Source organism: Stegostoma tigrinum, chromosome 4, assembly GCF_030684315.1.
Source record: "Stegostoma tigrinum isolate sSteTig4 chromosome 4, sSteTig4.hap1, whole genome shotgun sequence".
NCBI classification, from domain to species: Eukaryota; Metazoa; Chordata; class Chondrichthyes; order Orectolobiformes; family Stegostomatidae; genus Stegostoma; species Stegostoma tigrinum.
This window is the reverse complement of record NC_081357.1, coordinates 6,555,579-6,575,305: the sequence shown is the minus strand read 5'-3', so window position 1 is coordinate 6,575,305 and position 19,727 is coordinate 6,555,579. Positions and strand designations below refer to the sequence as shown.

The window sequence follows — 19,727 nt, the reverse complement described above, 5'->3', positions numbered from 1 at the left end:
TTCAATCAGGGGTGTTGCAGCTGAGCCACTCTTGATGATAGACAACGAAGTTAATATTGTTAAATTAGCAAACGTGAGTTGGGAAAGAATGAAACAGTTGCATTGTTGTGAGAGATAACTAATGAAAACCAAATCCCAAAACTAATTAGAAAACTGCAAGCTGTCTCAGAAGACAGTAATTCCTGAGGAGTTGTAGCCCAGAACACATTTGCTTTCTTCTTGCCTTCCAGACATAAATGAGCCGTAGACAATTTTTTGTGTGTTGTATCAATGAAGAAATGGGCTACTGAGAGAGTAAATAAGCATTAGTTCCTACCTGTGTTCAGTTCAATAAAATCTACTGTAATGCTGGAGGGTAGTTCCTCAATCTCTTGTTGGAAAGTAGCATAGAACTCTATTTCTGATCGGAATTCATACAGACTGGGATTGCGATCCATGAAATTCTGTGTAAAAATGATCAGAAATAAATTATATAGATAAACTGAATTACAAAAGACTTGGTGAGATTATTTTCAAGAAATTCTGCAAATTATTAAAGATGGTGACCATAAATATCCAATATATCATAACATGAACTCATTACAAAGAACAAAGAAAATTACAGCACAGGAACAGGCCCTTTCGCTCTCTAAGCCTGCACCAATTGAGATCCTCTGTCTAAACCTGTCATCTATTTTCAAAGAGATAATGGGAACTGCAGACGCTGGAGAATCCAAGATAATAAAGTGTGAAGCTGGATGAACACAGCAGGCCAAGCAGCATCTCAGGAGCACAAAAGCCGACGTTTCGGGCCTAGACCCTTCATCAGAGAGGGGGATGGGGTGAGGGTTCTGGAATAAATAGGGAGAGAGGGGGAGGCGGATCAAAGATGGAGAGAAAAGAAGATAGGTGGAGAGGAGAGTATAGGTGGGGAGGTAGGGAGGGGATAGGTCAGTCCAGGGAAGACGGACAGGTCAAGGAGGTGAGATGAGGTTACGAGGTAGGAGATGGAGGTGCGGCTTGGGGTGGGAGGAAGGGATGGGTGAGAGGAAGAACAGGTTAGGGAGGCAGAGACAGGCTGGGCTGGTTATGGGATGCAGTGGGTGGAGGGGAAGAGCTGGGCTGGTTGAGCGATGTGGTGGGGGGAGGGGACGAACTGGACTGATTTTGGGATGCAGTGGGGGAAGGGGAGATTTTGAAGCTGGTGAAGTCCACATTGATACCATTGGGCTGCAGGGTTCCTAAGCGGAATATGAGTTGCTGTTCCTGCAACCTTCGGGTGGCACCATTGTGGCACTGCAGGTGGCCCATGATGGACATGTCATCTAAAGAATGGGAGGGGGAGTTGAAATGGTTCGTGACTGGGAGGTGCAGTTGTTTATTGCGAACCGAGCGGAGGTGTTCTGCAAAGCGGTCCCCAAGCCTCCGCTTGGTTTCCCCAATGTAGAGGAGGCCACACCGGGTACAATGGATACAGTATACCACATTGGCAGATGTGCAGGTGAGCCTCTGCTTAATATGGAAAGTCATCTTGGGGCCTGGGATAGGGGTGAGGGAGGAGGTGTGGGGGCAAGTGTAGCACTTCTTGTGGTTGCAGGGGAAGGTGCCGGGTGTGGTGGGGTTGGAAGGCAGTGTGGAGCAAACAAGGGAGTCACGGAGAGAGGGGTCTCTCTGGAAAGCAGACAAGGGTGGGGATGGAAAAATGTCTTGGGTGGTGGGGTCGGATTGTAGATGGCGGAAGTGTCGGAGGATGATGCGTTGTATCCGGAGGTTGGTGGGGTGGTGTGTGAGAATGAGGGGGATCCTCTTTGGGTGGTTGTGGTGGGGGCGGGGTGTGAGGGATGTGTTGCGGAAAATGCGGGAGATGCGGTCCAGGGCGTTCTCGATCACTGTGGGGGTCAAGTTGCGGTCCTTGAAGAACTTGGACATCTGGGATGTGCGGGAGTGGAGTGCCTCATCCTGGGAGCAGATGCAGCGGAGGCGGAGGAATTGGGAATAGGGGATGGAATTTTTGCAGGAGGGTGGGTGGGAGGAGGTGTATTCTAGGTAGCTGTGGGAGTCAGTGGGCTTGAAATGGACATCAGTTACAAGCTGGTTACCTGAGATGGAGACTCAGAGGTCCAGGAAGGTGAGGGATGTGTTGGAGCTGGCCCAGGTGAACTTGAGGTTGAGGTGGAAGGTGTTGGTGAAGTGGTTGAACTGTTCGAGCTCCTCTGAGGAGCAAAAGGCGGCGCCGATACAGTCATCAATGTAACGGAGAAAGAGGTGGGTTTTGCGGCCTGTGTAGGTGCGGAAGAGGGACTGTTCCACATAACCTACAAAGAGGCAGGCATAGCTGGGGCCCTTGCGGGTGCCCATGGCCGCCCACTTTGTCTGTAGGAAGTGGGAGGAATCAAAAGAGAAGTTGTTGACGGTGAGGGCAAGTTTGGCTAGGCAGATGACGGTGTTGGTGGAGGGGGAGTGTTCGGGCCTGCGGGACAGGAAGAAGTGGAGGGCTTTGAGGCCATCTGCATGCGGAATACAGGTGTATAGGTACTGGATGTCCATGGTGAAAATGAGGTGTTGGGGGCCAGGGAATTGGAAGTTCTGGAGGAGGTGGAGGGCGTGGGTGGTGTCACGGACGTAGGTAGGGAGTACCTGGACCAAAGGGGAGAGAGAGGAGTCCAGATAGGTGGAGATGAGTTCCGTGGGGCAGGAACAAGCTGAGACAATGGGTCGACTAGGGCAGGCAGGTTTGTGGATTTTGGGAAGGAGACAGAAACGGGCCGTGCGGGGTCGGGGAATAATAAGGTTGGAGGCTGTGGGTGGGAGATCCCCTGAGGTGATGAGGTCATGGATGGTGTTGGAGATGATGGTTTGGTGCTCAGGGGTGGGGTCATGATCAAGGGGGCGGTCGGAGGAGGTGTTGGAGAGTTGGTGTTTGGCCTCGGTGATGTAGAGGTCAGTGCGCCATACTACCACTGCGCCACCCTTGTCTGCGGGTTTGATGGTGAGGTTGGGGTTGGAGCCCCTATTCCCAATTCCTCCGCCTCCGCCGCATCTGATCCCAGGATGAGGCATTCCATTCCCGCACATCCCAGATGTCCAAGTTCTTCAAGGACCGCAACATTCCCCCCACAGTGGTCGAGAACGTCCTTGAACGCGTCTCTCGCATTTCCCGCAACACATCCCTCACACCTCGCCCCCGCCACAACCGCCCGAGGACACCCTCGTTCTCACACACCACCCCAGCAACCTCCGGATACAACAGATCATCCTCCGACACTTCCGCCATCTACAATCCGACCCCACCACCCAAGACATTTTTCCATCCCCACCTTTGTCTGCTTTCTCTCCGTGACTCCCTTGTTCGCTCCACACTGCCCTCCAACCCCACCACACCCGGCACCTTCCCCTGCAACTGCAGGAAATGCTACACTTGCCCCCACACCTCCTCCCTCACCCCTATCCCAGACCCCAAGATGACTTTCCATATTAAGCAGAGATTCACCTGCACATCTGCCAATGTGGTACACTGTATCCATTGTACCCGGTGTGGCCTCCTCTACATTGGGGAAACCAAGCGGAGGCTTGGGGACCGCTTTGCAGAACACCTCCGCTCGGTTCGCAATAAACAACTGCACCTCCCAGTCACGAACCATTTCAACTCCCCCTCCCATTCCACAAACGACATGTCCATCCTGGGCCTCCTGCACTGCCACAACGATGCCACCCGAAGGTTGCAGGAACAGCATCTCATATTCCGCTTAGGAACCCTGCAGCCCAATGGTATCAATGTGGACTTCACCAGCTTCAAAATCTCCCCTTCCTCCATCGCATCCCAAAACCAGCCCAGTTCGTCCCCTCCCCCCACTGCATCCCAAAACCAGCCTAGCCTGTCTCTGCCTCCCTAACCTGTTCTTCCTCTCACCCATCCCTTCCTCCCACCCCAAGCCGGACCTCCATCTCCTACCTACTAACCTCATCCCACCTCCTTGACCTGTCCGTCTTCCCTGGACTGACCTATCCCCTCCCTACCTTGCCACCTATACTCTCCTCTCCACCTATCTTCTTTCCTCTCCATCTTTGATCCGCCTCCCCCTCTCTCCCTATTTACTCCAGAACCCTCACCCCATCCCCCTCTCTGATGAAGGGTCTAGTCCCGAAATGTCAGCTTTTGTGCTCCTGAGATGCTTCTTGGCCTGCTGTGTTCATCCAGCTTCACACTTTATTATCTATTTTCTAAGGCTCTGTATCCCTGCCCATCCATATACCTGTCCAGATACACCTCAAAAGACACTATCGTGTGTGCGTCTACCACCTCTGCTGGCAACGCGTTCCAGGCACCCACCACCCTCTGCGTAAAGAACTTTCCAAGCGTATCTCCCATAAACTTTCCTCCTCTCATTTTGAACTCACGAACCCTAGTAATTGAGTCCCCCACTCTGGGAAAAAGCTTCTTGCTATCCACCTTGTATACACCTCTCATGATTTTGTAGACCTCAATCAGGTCCCCCCTCAATCTCTGTCTTTCCAATGAAAATAATCCCAATCTACTCAACCTTTCTTCATAGCTAGCACCCTCCGTAACAGGCAACATCCTCTGCACTCTCTCCAAAGCATCCACATGGTAATGTGGTGACCCGAACTGTACGCAGTACTCTAAATGTGGCCGAACCAAAGTCCTATACAACTGTAACATGACCTACCAACTCTTGTACTCAATACCCCGTCCGATGAAGGAAAGCATGCTGTATGCCTTCTTGCCTACTCTATTGTTGTGCGTTGCCACTTTCAGGGAACAATGGACTTGAACACCCAGATCCCTCTGAACATCATTTTTCCCTAGGATTTTTCCCTTTGCTGTACAGTTTGCTCTTGAATTAAATCTTCCAAAATGCATCACCTCGCATTTGCCCGGATTGAACTCCATGTTTCTGCCCAACTCTCCAATCTATCTACATTCTGCTGTAATCTCTGACAGTCCCCTTCACTATCTGCTATCCCACCAATCTTCTTGTCATCTGCAAACTTGCTAATCAGACCATCTACACCTTCCTCCAAATTATCTACGTATATCACAAACAACAGTGGTCCCAGCACAGATCCCTGTGGAATACCACTTGTCACAGGTCTCCAATTTGAGAAAACCCCTTCCACTACTACTCTCTGTCTCCTGTTGCCTAGCCAGCTTTTTTAACAATCTAGCTAGCACACCCTGGACCCCATGTGACTTCACTTTCTCCATCAGCCTGCCATGGGGAACCTTGTCAAATGCCTTACTTATGTCCATGTCTATGAAATCTGCAGCCTTTCCCTCATCAATCAACTTTGTCACGTCCTCAAAGAATTCAATTAAGTTGGTAAGACATGATCAATAACCATGTTGTCGATCACTGATCAGCCCATTTTCTTCCAAATGGGAATAGATCCTATCCCTCAGTATCTTCTCCAGCAGCTTCCCAACCACTGATGTCAGGCTCACTGGTCGATAATTACCTGGATTAAGGCCATGGCTATTTCAACTCTCGCTCCCTTCAATAACCTGGGATAGATCCCATCCGGACCGGGGGGACTTGTTCACCTTAATGCCTTTTAGGGCACCCAACACTTCCTACCTCCTAATGCCGACTTGACCTCGAGTAATCAAACATCTATCCCTAACCTCAACATCCATCATGTCCCACTCCTTGGTGAATACCGATACAAAGTACTTGTTAAGATTGTCATCCATTTTCTCTGACTCAACACATAACTTTCCTTCTTTGTCCTTAAGTGGGCGAATCCTTTCTCTCGTTACCCTCTTGCTCTTTACATATGAATAAAAGGCTTAGACTATTTCCAGGCTAATTAATCAAACAATTTGTCCTAAAATCTGGATACATTACTACAGAGGGCCTTGTTCCTTGTCGGCAGAAAGAAAACATGGAATGAACACAGCAGGCCAAACAGCATCAGAGGAGCAGGAAGGCTGATGTTTTGGGCCCAGGCCCTCTTCTGAAATCGGCGAGGGGGAAGGGGGTTCTGAAGTAAATAGAGAGAGGGGGTAGGCGGTCAGAAGATGGATAGAGGAGAAGATAGGTGGAGAGGAGACAGACGGGTGAAAGAGGTAGGGATACAGCCAGTAAAGGTGAGTGTAGGTGGGGAGTTAGGGAGGAGATAAGTCAGTCCAGGGAGGACGGACGGGTCAAGGGGGTGGGGTGAGTTGGTAGGTAGGAGATGGGGTGGGGCTTGAGGTGGGAGGAGGGTATATGTGGGAGGAAGGAGAGGTTAGGGAGGTGAGGATGAGCTGGGCTGGTTTTGGGATGCGGGTAGAGGGAGGGGAGATTTTGAAGCTTGTGAAGTCCACATTGATAACATTGGGCAGCAGGGTTCCCAAGCAGAATATGAGTTGCTGATCCTGCAGCCTTTGGGTGTCATCATTGTGATACTGCAGGAGGCCCAGGATGGACATGTCATCTGAGGAATGGGAGAGGGAGGTGAAATGGTTTGTGACTGGGAGGTGCAGTTGTTTAGTGCGAACCAAGCACAGGTGTTCTGCAAAGCGGTCCCCAAGACTTTGCTTAGTTTCCCCAATGTAGAGAAGGCCACAACGGCAACAGCAGATGCAATATGCCACATTAGCAGATGTGCAGGTGAACACCTACTTGATGTGGGAAGTCTTCTTGGGGCCTGCGATGGGGGTGAGGAGGGAGGTGCTGTGTATGGTGGGGCTAGAGGGGAGTGTGGAGTGGATAAGGGAGTCAAGGAGAGAGTGGTCCCTCCAGAAAGCACATAAGGGTGGGGAGGGAAAAATGTCTTTTGTGGTGGGGTCGGATTGCAGATGGCGGATGATGATGCGTTGAATCCGGAGGTTGGTGGAGTGGTACGTGAGGACAAGGAGGAATCTGTTTTGGTCGTTATTGCGGGGAAGAGGTTTGAGGGATGAGTTACGGGAAATGCAGGAGACATAGTCGAGGACATTCTTGACCACTGGCGGGGGGGGAATTGCGGTCCTTGAAAAACAAAGACATCTGAGATGTACGGGAGTGGAATGCCTCATCCTGGGAGCATATGCGGTGGAGACAGAGGAATTGGGAATAGGGGATGGCGTTTTTGCAGGAAGGTGGGTGGGAGGAGGTGTATTCTAGGTAGCTATGGGAGTTGGTGGGCTTGAAATGGATATCAGTTTCTAGGTGGTTGCCAGAGATGGAGACTGAGAGGTCCAGGAAGCAGAGAGAGGTATCAGAGATGGTCCAGGTGAACTTAAGGTTGGAGTGGAAGGTGTTAGTGTAGTGGACGAACTGTTCGAGCACCTCATGGAAGCATGAGGCGGCGCCGATACTGTCATCAATGTGATGGAGGAAGAGGTGACATTTCGGGCCAGTGTAGCTACGGAACAGTGATTGTTCCATGTAACCTACAAAAAGGCAGGCATAGCTTGGGCCCATGTGGGTACCCATGGCCACCCCCTTTTCCTATTGGATGAGGGTGTCAGTGGAAGGGGACGGGTCGGGCCTGTGGGGCAGGAAGAAGTGGAGGGCCTTTAGGCCATCTGTATGGGGAATGCAGGTGTATAGGGACTGGACATCCATTGTAAAGATGAGGTGTTTGGGACCAGAGAATTGGAAGTTCTGGAGGAGGTGGAGGGTGGGGTGGTGTCAGGGATGTAGTTTGGGAGTTCCTGGTCCAAGAGGGAGAAAATGGGTTTGAGATAGATGGAGATAAGTTTGGTGGGGCAGAAGCAGGCGGAGGCAATGGGTCGACCCGGGCAGTCAGGTTTCTGGATTTTGGGAAGGAGATAGAAGCGGGTGGTGTGGGGTTGGGGAACGATAAGATTGGAGGCTGTGGGTAGGAGGTCACCTCAGGTGATGAGGTTGTGGATGGTTTAGGAGGTGATAGTTGGGTGGTCGGGGGTGGGGTCATGATCAAAAGGGTTACAGGAGGAGGTGTCGGAGAGTTGGCGCCTGGTCTCGGTGATGTTTGTGCTTGTTTCAACTCTGCAAATTAGGCAACAATAATTTCATTTCATTCAGGTTCATTCCAAAGGACGATGTGCTGGGCAACTTGATGCATTCCAATTATGCTTGGAATGAGTGGCTTGTTTGGCCAATAAAAGAGAGGAGTTAAAAGTCAACCACATTATTATTGATCTGGAGTCATATGTAGGCCAGACTGGGTGAGGATAACAGATTTTCTGTCCTAAAGGACATGCTTGAATCAGAAGGGATTTTACAATAATCAATGATAGTTATCATGATCATCATTACTGGGACCAGTTAATCTGCCTACTTTAACATTCAGAGTGCACTTGGCAACCAATCAGCAGTTTCTCCTCTTGTAGCAAAGATTTTTTTAGCCCTTTAATTTGGCATTGCTTGAGAATTGACCTGACAAGACCATAAGGAGTTGATGTGGGCCATTTAGCCAAGTGAGTCTGCTCTGCCATTCAAAGAATCATGGTTGACCTCGTAATCACAATTCCACGTTCCTGCCTTTGTCCCATACTCACTGGTTCCCTCACTTTTTAAAAATATTTCCATCTCTACCTTGAATATTCTTAGCTCAGCAGCTTCTGCAATAAAGAATTCCACAGACTCACTACTCACTGAGATAAGAAATTCCACCTTATTTCTGTCTTAAGTAGGTATTATTCTAAAATTATGTCCTCTGGTCCCAAACACTTCAAATCTATTAACATTAATCTGAAAGTCAGATAGTTCTGTTTTAAAGATAATGGGAACTGCAGATGCTGGAGAATCCCAAGATAATAAAATGTGAGGCTGGATGAACACAGCAGGCCAAGCAGCATCTCAGGAGCACAAAAGCTAACGTTTCGGGCCTAGACCCTTCATCAGAGAGGGGGATGGGGAGAGGGAACTGGAATAAATAGGGAGAGAGGGGGAGGCGGACCGAAGATGGAGAGTGAAGAAGATAGGTGGAGAGAGTATAGGTGGGGAGGTAGGGAGGGGATAGGTCAGTCCAGGGAAGACGGACAGGTCAAGGAGGTGGGATGAGGTTAGTAGGTAGATGGGGGTGCGGCTTGGGGTGGGAGGAAGGGATGGGTGAGAAGAAGAACCAGTTCTGTTTTAACATGTGTTTCAGTAACAAGAATTGGCTGTAATGCGATTGGTGAATATTGGAAACTGTGTGGATAATACAAACTTTCTGCTGTACAGGTATAGCGATTTTCTGTAGCAATTTCCCAATAACAATTTCCTATAGCACAGTGTCTACAAGAGCGCAATTATCATGTCAAAGAAGAATTACCTGTACAGGCATACTTTGAAAATATCTTTAACATTTAGTCCTTCTCTAGAAATAGTTTTACAGGATGCTCACCCAAAGGTGCACAATGTTACAATGTGGCACACACAAATGTGTAAAATACTCCAGTTGAGGCTTAGCAAGGGTCTTAAATAAATTCAATATCATTTTTGTAGTATGCCCAATTGATAGAGACAAGGATAGTGTATGCTTTATTAACTAATTTCTCCGCCTTTCCCACCGTCCATTTCCTAATTTCTAACTCCTTCTAGCTTGAGACCAAGTGGAGACTCAGAGATAACTTTGTCGAGCACCTGTGCTCTGTCTGTGACAAACGACAACACCTTCCAGTCATGAACTAATTCAACTCCCCCTCCCACTCCCTGGGTGACATGTCCACCCTGAGCTTCCTCCAATATCACAATGATGCCACCTGGAAACTGGAGGAGCAGCACCTAATATTCCACCTTGGCAGCCTACAACCTAATGGTCTCAATGTGGATTTTACCAGTTTCAAAATCTCCCCACCCCCCTCCTCATCCCATGACCAACCCTTCATCTCATCCCCACCTCCTTGACCTGATACAACCTGTCCATCTTCTCTTCCACCAATCCACTCCTCCTACCTCACTGACCAGTCCCCACTACTGCCTGCCTGCACTCACTTATCACCATCCCACGTACCTTCCCCAGCTGCACCCCTCCTCTCTATTTATTTCAGAGCTCCCTTCCCCCTCCTCCATTTCTGAAGAAGGGTTCCGACCCGAAACATCAACTTTCCTGCTTGGCCTGCTGTGCCCCTCCAGCTCCGCACTTTGTTATCCCATCAATGTCAGGCATCTTTAGAACTACCAATCACAGATTCAGAGTCTATAATTCTTTAAATTTTGTGGTATGTGCAATTGTTGAAATTGTCAAAATCAGAAGTCATATGACACCAGGTTACAATTCAACAGGTTTGTTGGAAATCACAAGCTATCGATGCTGAGCCCCTTAATTAGTTGACTTCACCTGATGAATGGGCTCCACTCCAAAACCTGTGATTTCAAATAAATCTGCTGGAGTATAACCTGCTGTCGTGAGGTCACCATAAAGGTCCTTCTTTTACAACTTTACCCCTTCCCTGAGGCACAATCAGCCTCAAGTTAAACCACCACGAGTCATCTCTAATAACAGAGGAGACCTCTGCTCCTCTGGGACTATTGTTATGACACAGGGATAGTGAGAAAAACCAAATCAGCTTTGTTATCACTGGACACTTAGTCATTCTCAAGTGTTCTTGACCAGACTTTGTAAACAGATATCCCACCCAGATCTCCTCCCCTACCCTATCCCTAATCTCCCGAGCCTACACATCCCTGAACACTAGAGACAACATTAGTATGACGAAAAAGCTACAACTTCAAACAAAAAAATCACAATTTATTATTAAGAACATAACTTCATCAGAATACAAGGCAATCCAATTAAATTCTCAGCCCAATCTTCTCCTATTCTCAACTGACTGACAGACAAATAGATTTAAGGGATAAATTTAATTAATCACATTTATTAATTTCTTACAATAAGTTAAATTTATTACAAGAAATAAGAATCTCGCCAGAGGTAAATTAGGAATAATATCAGTCAGACAGAGCACACAGAACATGAGTTCCCTAATTGGGCTTGTTAACCTGATCTGATCAGTGAGTCCTGGCTGACAGATATAAACAGGAGTGTCAGGGGCAAAAGTAGAAGTTGCTGGAAAAGCTCAGCAGGTCTAGCAGAATCTGTGAAGAAAAAAGCAGAATTAACGTTTCTGATCCAGTGACCCTTCCTCAGAACTGATGGTAGCTGGGAAAACGTCAGAATATATGCAGAAAATAGGGAGGAGGATAGGTTATGGAGTAAATGATAGGAAAGAGCACAAATAGAGAGAAGAACAGATGGATAGATAAAGGAGTTGATAATGATCTGGCTAGGAGGGTGAACAGTTGTTAATAGGGACCCTTCATCAGTTGACTTCACCTGACGAAGGGCCCAGACCCGAGATAAAAGGAACTGCAGATGCTGGAGAATCCAAGATAACAAAGTGTGGAGCTGAATGAACACAGCAGGCCAAGCAGCATTTTAGGATCACAAAAGCTGACGTTTCGGGCCTAGACCCTTCGTCAGAAATGGGGTAGGGGAAGAGGGTTCTGAAATAAATAGGGAGAGAGGGGGAGGCAGAGTGAAAATGGATAGAGGAGAAGATAGGTGGAGAGGAGACAGACAAGTTAAAGAGGTGGGGATGGAGCCAGTAAAGATGAGTGTAGGTGGGGAGGTAGGGAGGAGGTAGGTCAGTTCAGGGAGGGCAGACAGGTCAAGGGGTGGGATGAGGTTAGTAGGTAGGAAATCGGGGTATGGTTTGACGTGGGAGAAGGGGATAGGTGAGAGGAAGAACAGGTGAGGGAGGCGAAGACGAGCTGGGCTGTTTTTGGGATGTTGTCGGGGGAGGGGAGATTTTGAAGCTTGTGAAATCCGCATTGATACCATTGGGCTGCAGCATTCCTAAGCGGAATGAGTTGCTGTTTCTGCAACCTTGATATCTCTTGATACACCTCTTCCCACCCCACATCCTGAAAGGATTCCACCCCATTCACCCAGTTCCATTGCCTATGTCTTATCTGTTTGGATGATACTACTTTCTAAAACAGCGCTGCTCACATGACTTCCTTCTTCCATAACTGTGGTTTCCTGCCCACTGTGGTTGACAGGACCCTCAGCACGACCAACCTATCACCCAAGCTTGCACCCTTGCTCCTTCCCATCAGTTACAACAGTGTGATTAGGTCCCATTTATCCTCACATTTTGGTCCCACTGGCCTCCACATTCAAAGGTTCATCCTTTGCCATTTCAGACAACTCCAGGAGAACAGCACCACTAAAGATATCTTGCCCTCACACATCCGTCTGCATTTGCATTTCACAGGAACCATTCCTTCTGGGACACTCAAGTCTATTCCATGATGACCACTAACACTACCCCATGAAAGGTTCCCATAGCACCTTCCCATGTAGCTGCAGAAGGTACAACACCTACCCCTTCACTTCTTCCCTGCTCACCATCCCAGGGCCTAAACTCTGTTACTTTTGCAATAGTCATGGAAAAGGATAGGTACATACAGCAGGGTAAGGTTTATAATTGGGGGAAGGATAATTATAATTCTGTTAGGCAAGAACTGGATAACATAAAATAGGAACAGATGCTTTCAGGGAAGAGCATTATAGAAATGTGGAGATTACTTAAGGAATGCATACTGTGTGTGCTCGATATGTTTGTCTCTAGCAGGTAGGGAAGATGCGGCTGAGTGAGGGAACCTTGGTTCTCAAAAGAGGTCGAAAAACGAGTTAAGAGGAAGAAGGATGCTTATACAAGGTTTAGGAAACAAGGATCGGAAAAGGCTCTAGAGGGATACAAGTCAGCCAGGGAGGAGCTGAAGAAAGAGCTTAGGAGAGCTATAAGGAGGTGTGAGAAAACCTTGGTGGATACGATCAAGGAAAACCCAAAGGCTTTTTACATGTACGTGAGGAATAAGAGAATGACCGGAGAAAGGGTAGGGCCAATCAAGAAATGTAAAGGGAGTTTATGTACGGTGCCTGAAGAAATAGGACAGGTCCTTAATGAATGCTTTTCTTCGGCATTCACAACTGAGAGGGACCTAGTTATAGGAGAGGACAGTATGAAATAGGCTGGTAGGCTAGAGGAGGTCGATGTTAGTAAGGAAGATTTTGAAGAATTTTGAGGAATTTGAAGATAGTAAGTCCCTTGGCCTGATGGGATTTATCCAAGGATTCTATGGGAAGCGAGGGAAGAGATCGCAGGGCCTTTGGCGATGATCTTTTCACCCTCACTGTCTATGGGTATAGTGCCGGAAGATTGGAGAGTGGCAAATGTCATTCCCTTGTTCAGAAAGGGATTAAGGATAACCCCGGAAATTATAGGCCAGTTAGTCTTACTTCAGTGGTGGGCAAATTATTGGAAAGGGCTCTGAGAGATAGGATTTATGATCACTGGGAAAGGCACAGATTGATTCATGATGACATGGATTTATGAGGGGTAGATCATGCCTCACAAACCTTATTGAATTCTTTGAAGGGGTGACCAAACACATGGATGAAGATAGAACAATGCATGTGGTATACATGGATTTCAGTAAGGCGTTTGATAAGGTTCCCCATGGTAAGCTCATGTAGAAAGCAAGGAGGCATGGGATAGGGGGAAATGTGGCAGATTGGATTCAGAATTGGCAGACCCTCAGAAGACAAACAGTGGTAGTGGACAGAAAATATTCAACATGGTGCTCAGTTACGAGTGGTGTGCCACAAGGATCTGTTCTGGGTCCTCTTCTATTTGTGATTTTTGTAAATGATTTGGATGTAGGAGTGGATGGGTGGATTAGTAAATTTATGGACGATACGAAGGTGGGTCGAGTTGTAGATAGTGCGGAGGGCTATTCTAGGATACAAAGGGACATTGATAGGATGCAGAGCTGGGCTGAGAAGTGGCAGATGGAGTTTAATGCTAAAAAGTGTAAGGTGATTCATTTTGGAAGGTCAAATTTGAAAGCAGACCAATAGAAAGATCCTTGGCAGAGTGGAGGAGCAGATAGATCTCGGAGTTCATGTCCACAGTTCCCTGAAAGTGGCCACCCAGGTAGATAGAGTTGTTAAGAAGGCATATGGTGTATTAGCTTTCATTAATAGACAGACTGAGTTCAAGAGCTGTGAAGTTATGGTCCAACCATACAAAACCCTAGTTCGACCACATTTGGAGTATTGTGTCCAGTTCTGGTCACATCATTACAGGAAAGATGTGCAAGCATTGGAAAAGGTGCAAGGGAGATTTACCCCAGAAAGTTGCCTGGAATGGAGAGAAGGTCTTATGAGGAAAGGTTGAGAGAGCTAGGGTTTTCTTTTCAGAACGATGAAGGATGAGAGGTGACCCCTCAGGGGTAGGTTCTTTACTCAGAGAGTAGTAAGGGTGTGAAATACATTGCCGGAGATGGCAGTGGAGTTGACCTCATTAGGGGCATTTAAACGGCAATTAGATAGGCATGTGGATGATAGTATAAGGTAGGGGTGGAGGTTAGATAGACCTTAGGTTTAGGGTAAAAGTTTGGCACAGCCTGTACTATGCTGTACAATTCCGTGTTCTATGTTAAACAGACTTTGCAGGCAAAGCAGTATTTCATCTGTATCTCCCCCAGTTTTTTTTGCTATATTCAGTCATACGATGAAGGCGTTGCTGGCTGGGCCAGGATTTACTCCCATCCCTAATTGCCCAGCAGGCAGTTAAGAGTCACCCACATTGCTGTGGCTCCAGTCACATACAGGCCAGACCAGACCAGGTAAGGATGGCAGTTTCCTCCCCTAAAGGACATTAGTGAACCAGATGGGTTTTTCAACAATCGACAATGGATTCATGGTCATCATTAAGTTCTTAATTGCAGATATTTATTGAATTCAAATTTGACCATCTGTCATAGTTTGATTCTAACCAGGTCCCCAGAACGTTTTCTGGGTCTCTGGATTAACAGTTTAGCGAGAATAACACTAAACCATCACCTCCCAATCTGGTCTATTGTATCCACTGCACCCAATGTGGCCTACTCTACGTTGGTGTATCTAAATGCAGACAGGGCGGCTGCTTTGCAGAACACTTCTGGTCCATCCTGTAGCTGATCATTTTAACACAACATCCTGCTTGCATGCCCACTTGTTTGTCCTCAGCATGATGCAATCCTTTGGTGAATCGTAGCAATAACTGGAGGAATAACGTCTCATCTTCAAACTAGGTACTTTACAAACTTCTGGACAATATTGAGTTCAACACCTTCAGGTTGCGAACTCATTCCCATTTCTTCCTTTTCTTTTAGCGTTACTTGTTGCATTCTCTGTCACCATATCCTCTCTCTCCTTCCCCCATTCCAGTGGGATCATCTGTTGTCTCTCTGCTGGCAGTTGGGCATCCCATTGTTCTGCTACTCGCACATTCCAATCATTTAATCTGCATTATCAGCACCCTTTCTCCCTGAACACTTCACACCCATCCCCCGACTACTGCACAAATGCTGTCTTCCCCACACTTCACATAGAAGACTCATCTAGATTTGATAAGTTAGCTTCCTCTCTCTCTGTGGATGCTGCCTGATTGTTTTCAGTAAATGAAGGATGGCTTGGTGATGGGATGCTGGCCTTTGTGGAGTCTTTTCAGTAAACAGTTCTAAAACATCAGGCTACAACGACAAAATTTAAAATGCTAATCTTGTTACAAACGGGGAAAAAAAATCACATAGACAGAAGGAAACTTGGGAAAGCAGTTTAGTAGTCTCTATTCCAAGAAGTACTGAGTTGATCCTTGCTGATGCAAGTTTCTTCTTGGCTTTCCTCATGTTTTTCAGTGGCAGTGGTGTGAGCCAGAGTGCTGATGGGGAGGTATGTTTTTTTTCTCCAGTATAAAAACTTACCTTTGGCAGCAGAGGCCCTCTTGTTTTCAGCAGCAGCAGCACAAGCCAGAGTGTCGATGGGAACATAGAGCAGAGAACAATACAGCGCAGAACAGACCCTTTGGCCCTCGATGTTGCGCCGACCTGTGAACTAATCTAAACCTATTCCCCTACACTATCCCATGATCATCCATATGCTTTTCCAAGGACTGTTTAAATGTCCCTAATGTGGCTGAGTTAACAACATTGGCAGGCAGGACATTCCACGCTCTTTCCACTCTCTGAGGAAAGAACCTGCCTCTGACATCTGTCTTAAATCTATCACCCCTCAATTTGTAGCTATGCCCCCTCGTACAAGCTGAAGTCATCATTCCTAGAAAAAAGACTCTCACTGTCCACCCTATCTAATCCTCTGATCATCTTGTATGTCTCTATAAAATCCCCTCTTAGCTTTCTTCTCTCCAATGAGAACAGACCTAAGTCCCTCAGCCTTACCTCATCAGACGTTTGCTCAAGACCAGGCAACATTCTGGTAAATCTCCTCTGTAACTTTTCCAATGCTTCCACAACCTTCCTGTAATGGGGGGACCAGAACTGTACACAATATTCCAAGTGAGGCCGCATTAGTGTTTTGTACAGTTGCAGCATGACATCACGGCTCTGGAACTCAATCCCTCTACCAATAAAACCTAACACACCGCAAGCCTTCTCAACAGCACTGTCAACCTGGGTGGCAACTTTCAGGGATCTATGTACATGGACACCAAGATCCCTCTGCACATCCACAAGACCAAGAATCTTACCATTGACCCAGTATTCTGCTTTCCTATTATTTTTCCCAAAGTGAATCAAGAAACAAAGATAAAGAAACAAAGAAACCTACAGCACAGGAACAGGCCCTTCGGCCTTCCAAGCCTGCGCCGATCAAGATCCTCTGTCTAACCTGTCATCTATTTTCTAACTGTCTGTGTCCATTTGCTCCCTGCCCATCCATGTACCTGTCCAAACATATCTGAAAAGATGCTAACGTGTCTGCGTCTACGACCTCCGCTGGCAACGCGTTCCAGGTGCCCACCACCCTCTGTGTAAAGAGCTTTCCAAGCATATCTCCCTTAAACTTTCCTCTTCTGACTTTGAACTCATGACCCCTAGTAATTGAGTCCCCCACTCTGGGAAAAAGCTTTTTGCTATCCACCCTGTCTATACCCCTCATGATTTTGTAGACCTCAATCAGGTCCCCCCTCAATCTCTGTCTTTCTAATGAAAATAATCCTAATCTATTCAACCTCTCTTCATAGCTAGCACCCTCCATACCAGGCAACATCCTGGTGAACCTCCTCTGCACCCTCTCCAGAGCATCCACATCCTTTTGGTAATGTGGCGACCACCTCACATTTATCTGCATTGAACTCCATTTGCCACCTTTCAGCCCAATTCTGCAGTTTATCCAAGTCTCCCAGCAACCTGCAACATTCTTCCACACTGTCCACCATTCCACCAACTTTAGTGTGATCCGCAAACTTACTAACCCATCTGGCTAAGCCTACGTCCAAGTCATTTATAAAAATGACAATCAGCAGTGGTCCCAAAGCAGATCATTGAGGCACACCACTAGTAGCCGGGCTTCAGGCTGAATATTTTCCATTAACCACCACTTGTTGCCTTCTTACAGAAAGCCAGTTTCTAATCTACACTGCTAAATCTCCCTCAACCCCATGCCTCAGCATTTTCTCCAATAGCCTACCATTTGGAACATTATCAAAGGCTTTACTGAAGTCCATGTACACCACTTCAACTACCCTACCCTCATCCACATACTTGGTCACCTTCTCAAAAAAACTTAATGAGATTTGTGAGACACGACCTGTCCTTGACAAATCCATGTTAACAATCTCCAATCAAATTGTTGCTTGCTAGATGATTATAAATCCTATCTTTTATAACCCTTGCCAAAACCTTTCCTACAATAGATGTAAGGCTCACTGGTGTATAATTACCCAGGTCATCTCTACTGCCCTTCTTGGACAAGGGCAGAACATTTGAAATCCTCCAGTCCTCTGGTACTAAACCTGTAGACAACGATGACTCAAAGATCAAGGTCAAAGGCTCTGCCATCTCCTCCCTAGCTTCCCAGAAAATCCTAGGAAAAATCCCATCCGGCCCGGGGGATTTATCTACCTTCACACCTTCTAGAATTGATAAAACCGCCTCCTTACGAACATCAATCCTTTCAATTCTAATAGCCCGTGACTCAGTATTCTCCTCTACAATATTCTCCTTTTCCTGAGTGAAAACAGATGAGAAATTATTGTTTAGCACCTCTCCAATCTCCACAGGGTTCACACACAACTTCCCACTTTTGTCTTTGACTGACCCTGTTCCTATCCTATCTTATTCCTCGCATACCTATAGAAACCTTTAGGGTTCTCCTTTATTCTACCTGCTAATGTCTGCTCATGGCCCCTCCTTGCTCTTCTTAATTCTCTTCTTAAATCCTTCATACTAATCTGTAAATTCTCCATCGCCTCATCTGAACCATCTCGTCTCACTGTCACATAAGCCTCCCTCTTCCGCTTAACAAGAGATACAATTTCTTTAGTAAACCACGGTTCCCTTACCTTATCGCTTCCTCCCTGCCTGACAGGGACATACCTGTCAAGGACATGCAATATCTGTTCCTTAAACCAGCTCCACATTTCGATTGTCCCCATCCCTTGCATTTTGCTACCCCATTCTATGTCTCCTAAGTCTCGCCTAATTGCATTATAATTGCCCTTCCCCCATCGATAACTCTTGCCCTGTGGCATGTTCCTATCCCTTTCCATCACTAAACTAAATGTAACCGAGTTATGGTCACTCTCTCCAAAGTACTCACCTACCACTAAATCAAATACCTGCCCTGGTTCGTTACCAAGTACCAGATCCAGTGTGGCCTCCCCTCTTGTTGGCCCTTCGACATACTGTGTCAGGAAACCCTCCTGCACATGTTGGACAAAAACTGATCTATCCGACGTATTAGAATTATAGCATTTCCAGTCAATGTTGGGGAAGTAAAGTCTCCTGTAATGACCACCTTGTTCCTTTCACTCCGGCCCAGAATCGTTGTTCCAATCCTCTCCTCCATATCCATGGAACTTTTAAGAGACCTATAAAAAACTCCCAGCAGTGTGACCTCTCCTCTCCTATTTCTGACCTCAGCCCATTCCACCTCAGCAGACAAGTCCTCGTCAAAAGTTCTTTCAGCCACCGTTATACTGTCCTTGACTAACAAAGCCACACCTCCCCCTCTTTTACCACCTTCCCTGATCTTTATGAAAGATCTAAACCCTGGAACCTGCAACATCCATTCTTGACCTTGCTCTATCCATGAAGGTAAGGTTGTTTTTTTTTCTCCAGTCTAAAAACTTACCTCGTGCTGTCAAGGCCATTGCTCCATTTTTGCAGCATCAGTGGGAGCAGTGAGAGCAAGGACCAAGGGGTTGCCGGGAAGGTAAGTTATCCTTTAAAAACTTACCTCGCGAATAGGCGGAGCACACGCTGAGCTGCAGCAGACACGGGACAGCTGAGTAAGTGAGGGAATATATTTGGGCGGTTGCTTTACCTGAAACACTACTTAGGTAGTGTCTCCCATGCATCCTCCTCCTCTACCCAAAAAAAAAGGTTCTGAGTGCCAATTTGGTAAGGTTACTAGTTTTTTTTTAATAGTCTGCGTATGGGAATTCAGAACAGTGGGAATAGATGTTAGGGCAGTTGCATGCTCCTCTTGTAGAATGTGGGAGATAAAGGTCACCACTAGTGTCCCTACTGACTTTATCTGCGGGAAGTGCACCCAACTCCAACTCCTCGGAAACTGAGTTAGGGAAGTGGAGCTGGAGCTGGATGAACTTCGGATCATTTGGGAGGTTGAAGGGGTAACTGAGAGGAATTACAGGGAGGTAGTCACACCTCAGGTACAGGAAAAAGGTAGACAGGTTACAGTCAGGGGACGGAAACGGAACAGGCAGACAGTGCCAGACAGTACCTTCCCAACCACTGTGGCCATTCCCCTCAATAACA

The 19,727-nt window shown here is 47.1% G+C and overlaps 1 protein-coding gene across 1 annotated transcript in view; it reads right to left on the bottom strand.

The window, feature by feature from the left end:
- The window catches only part of LOC125452340 (dynein axonemal heavy chain 8-like), a 1,165,100-nt gene that overhangs the window by 590,348 nt on the left and 555,025 nt on the right, over window positions 1–19,727 (bottom strand). The window contains exon 33 of the mRNA XM_059645122.1: window positions 317–443. Coding sequence (XP_059501105.1) covers window positions 317–443 — 127 coding nt within the window. The remainder of the gene's footprint in view (window positions 1–316; window positions 444–19,727) is intronic.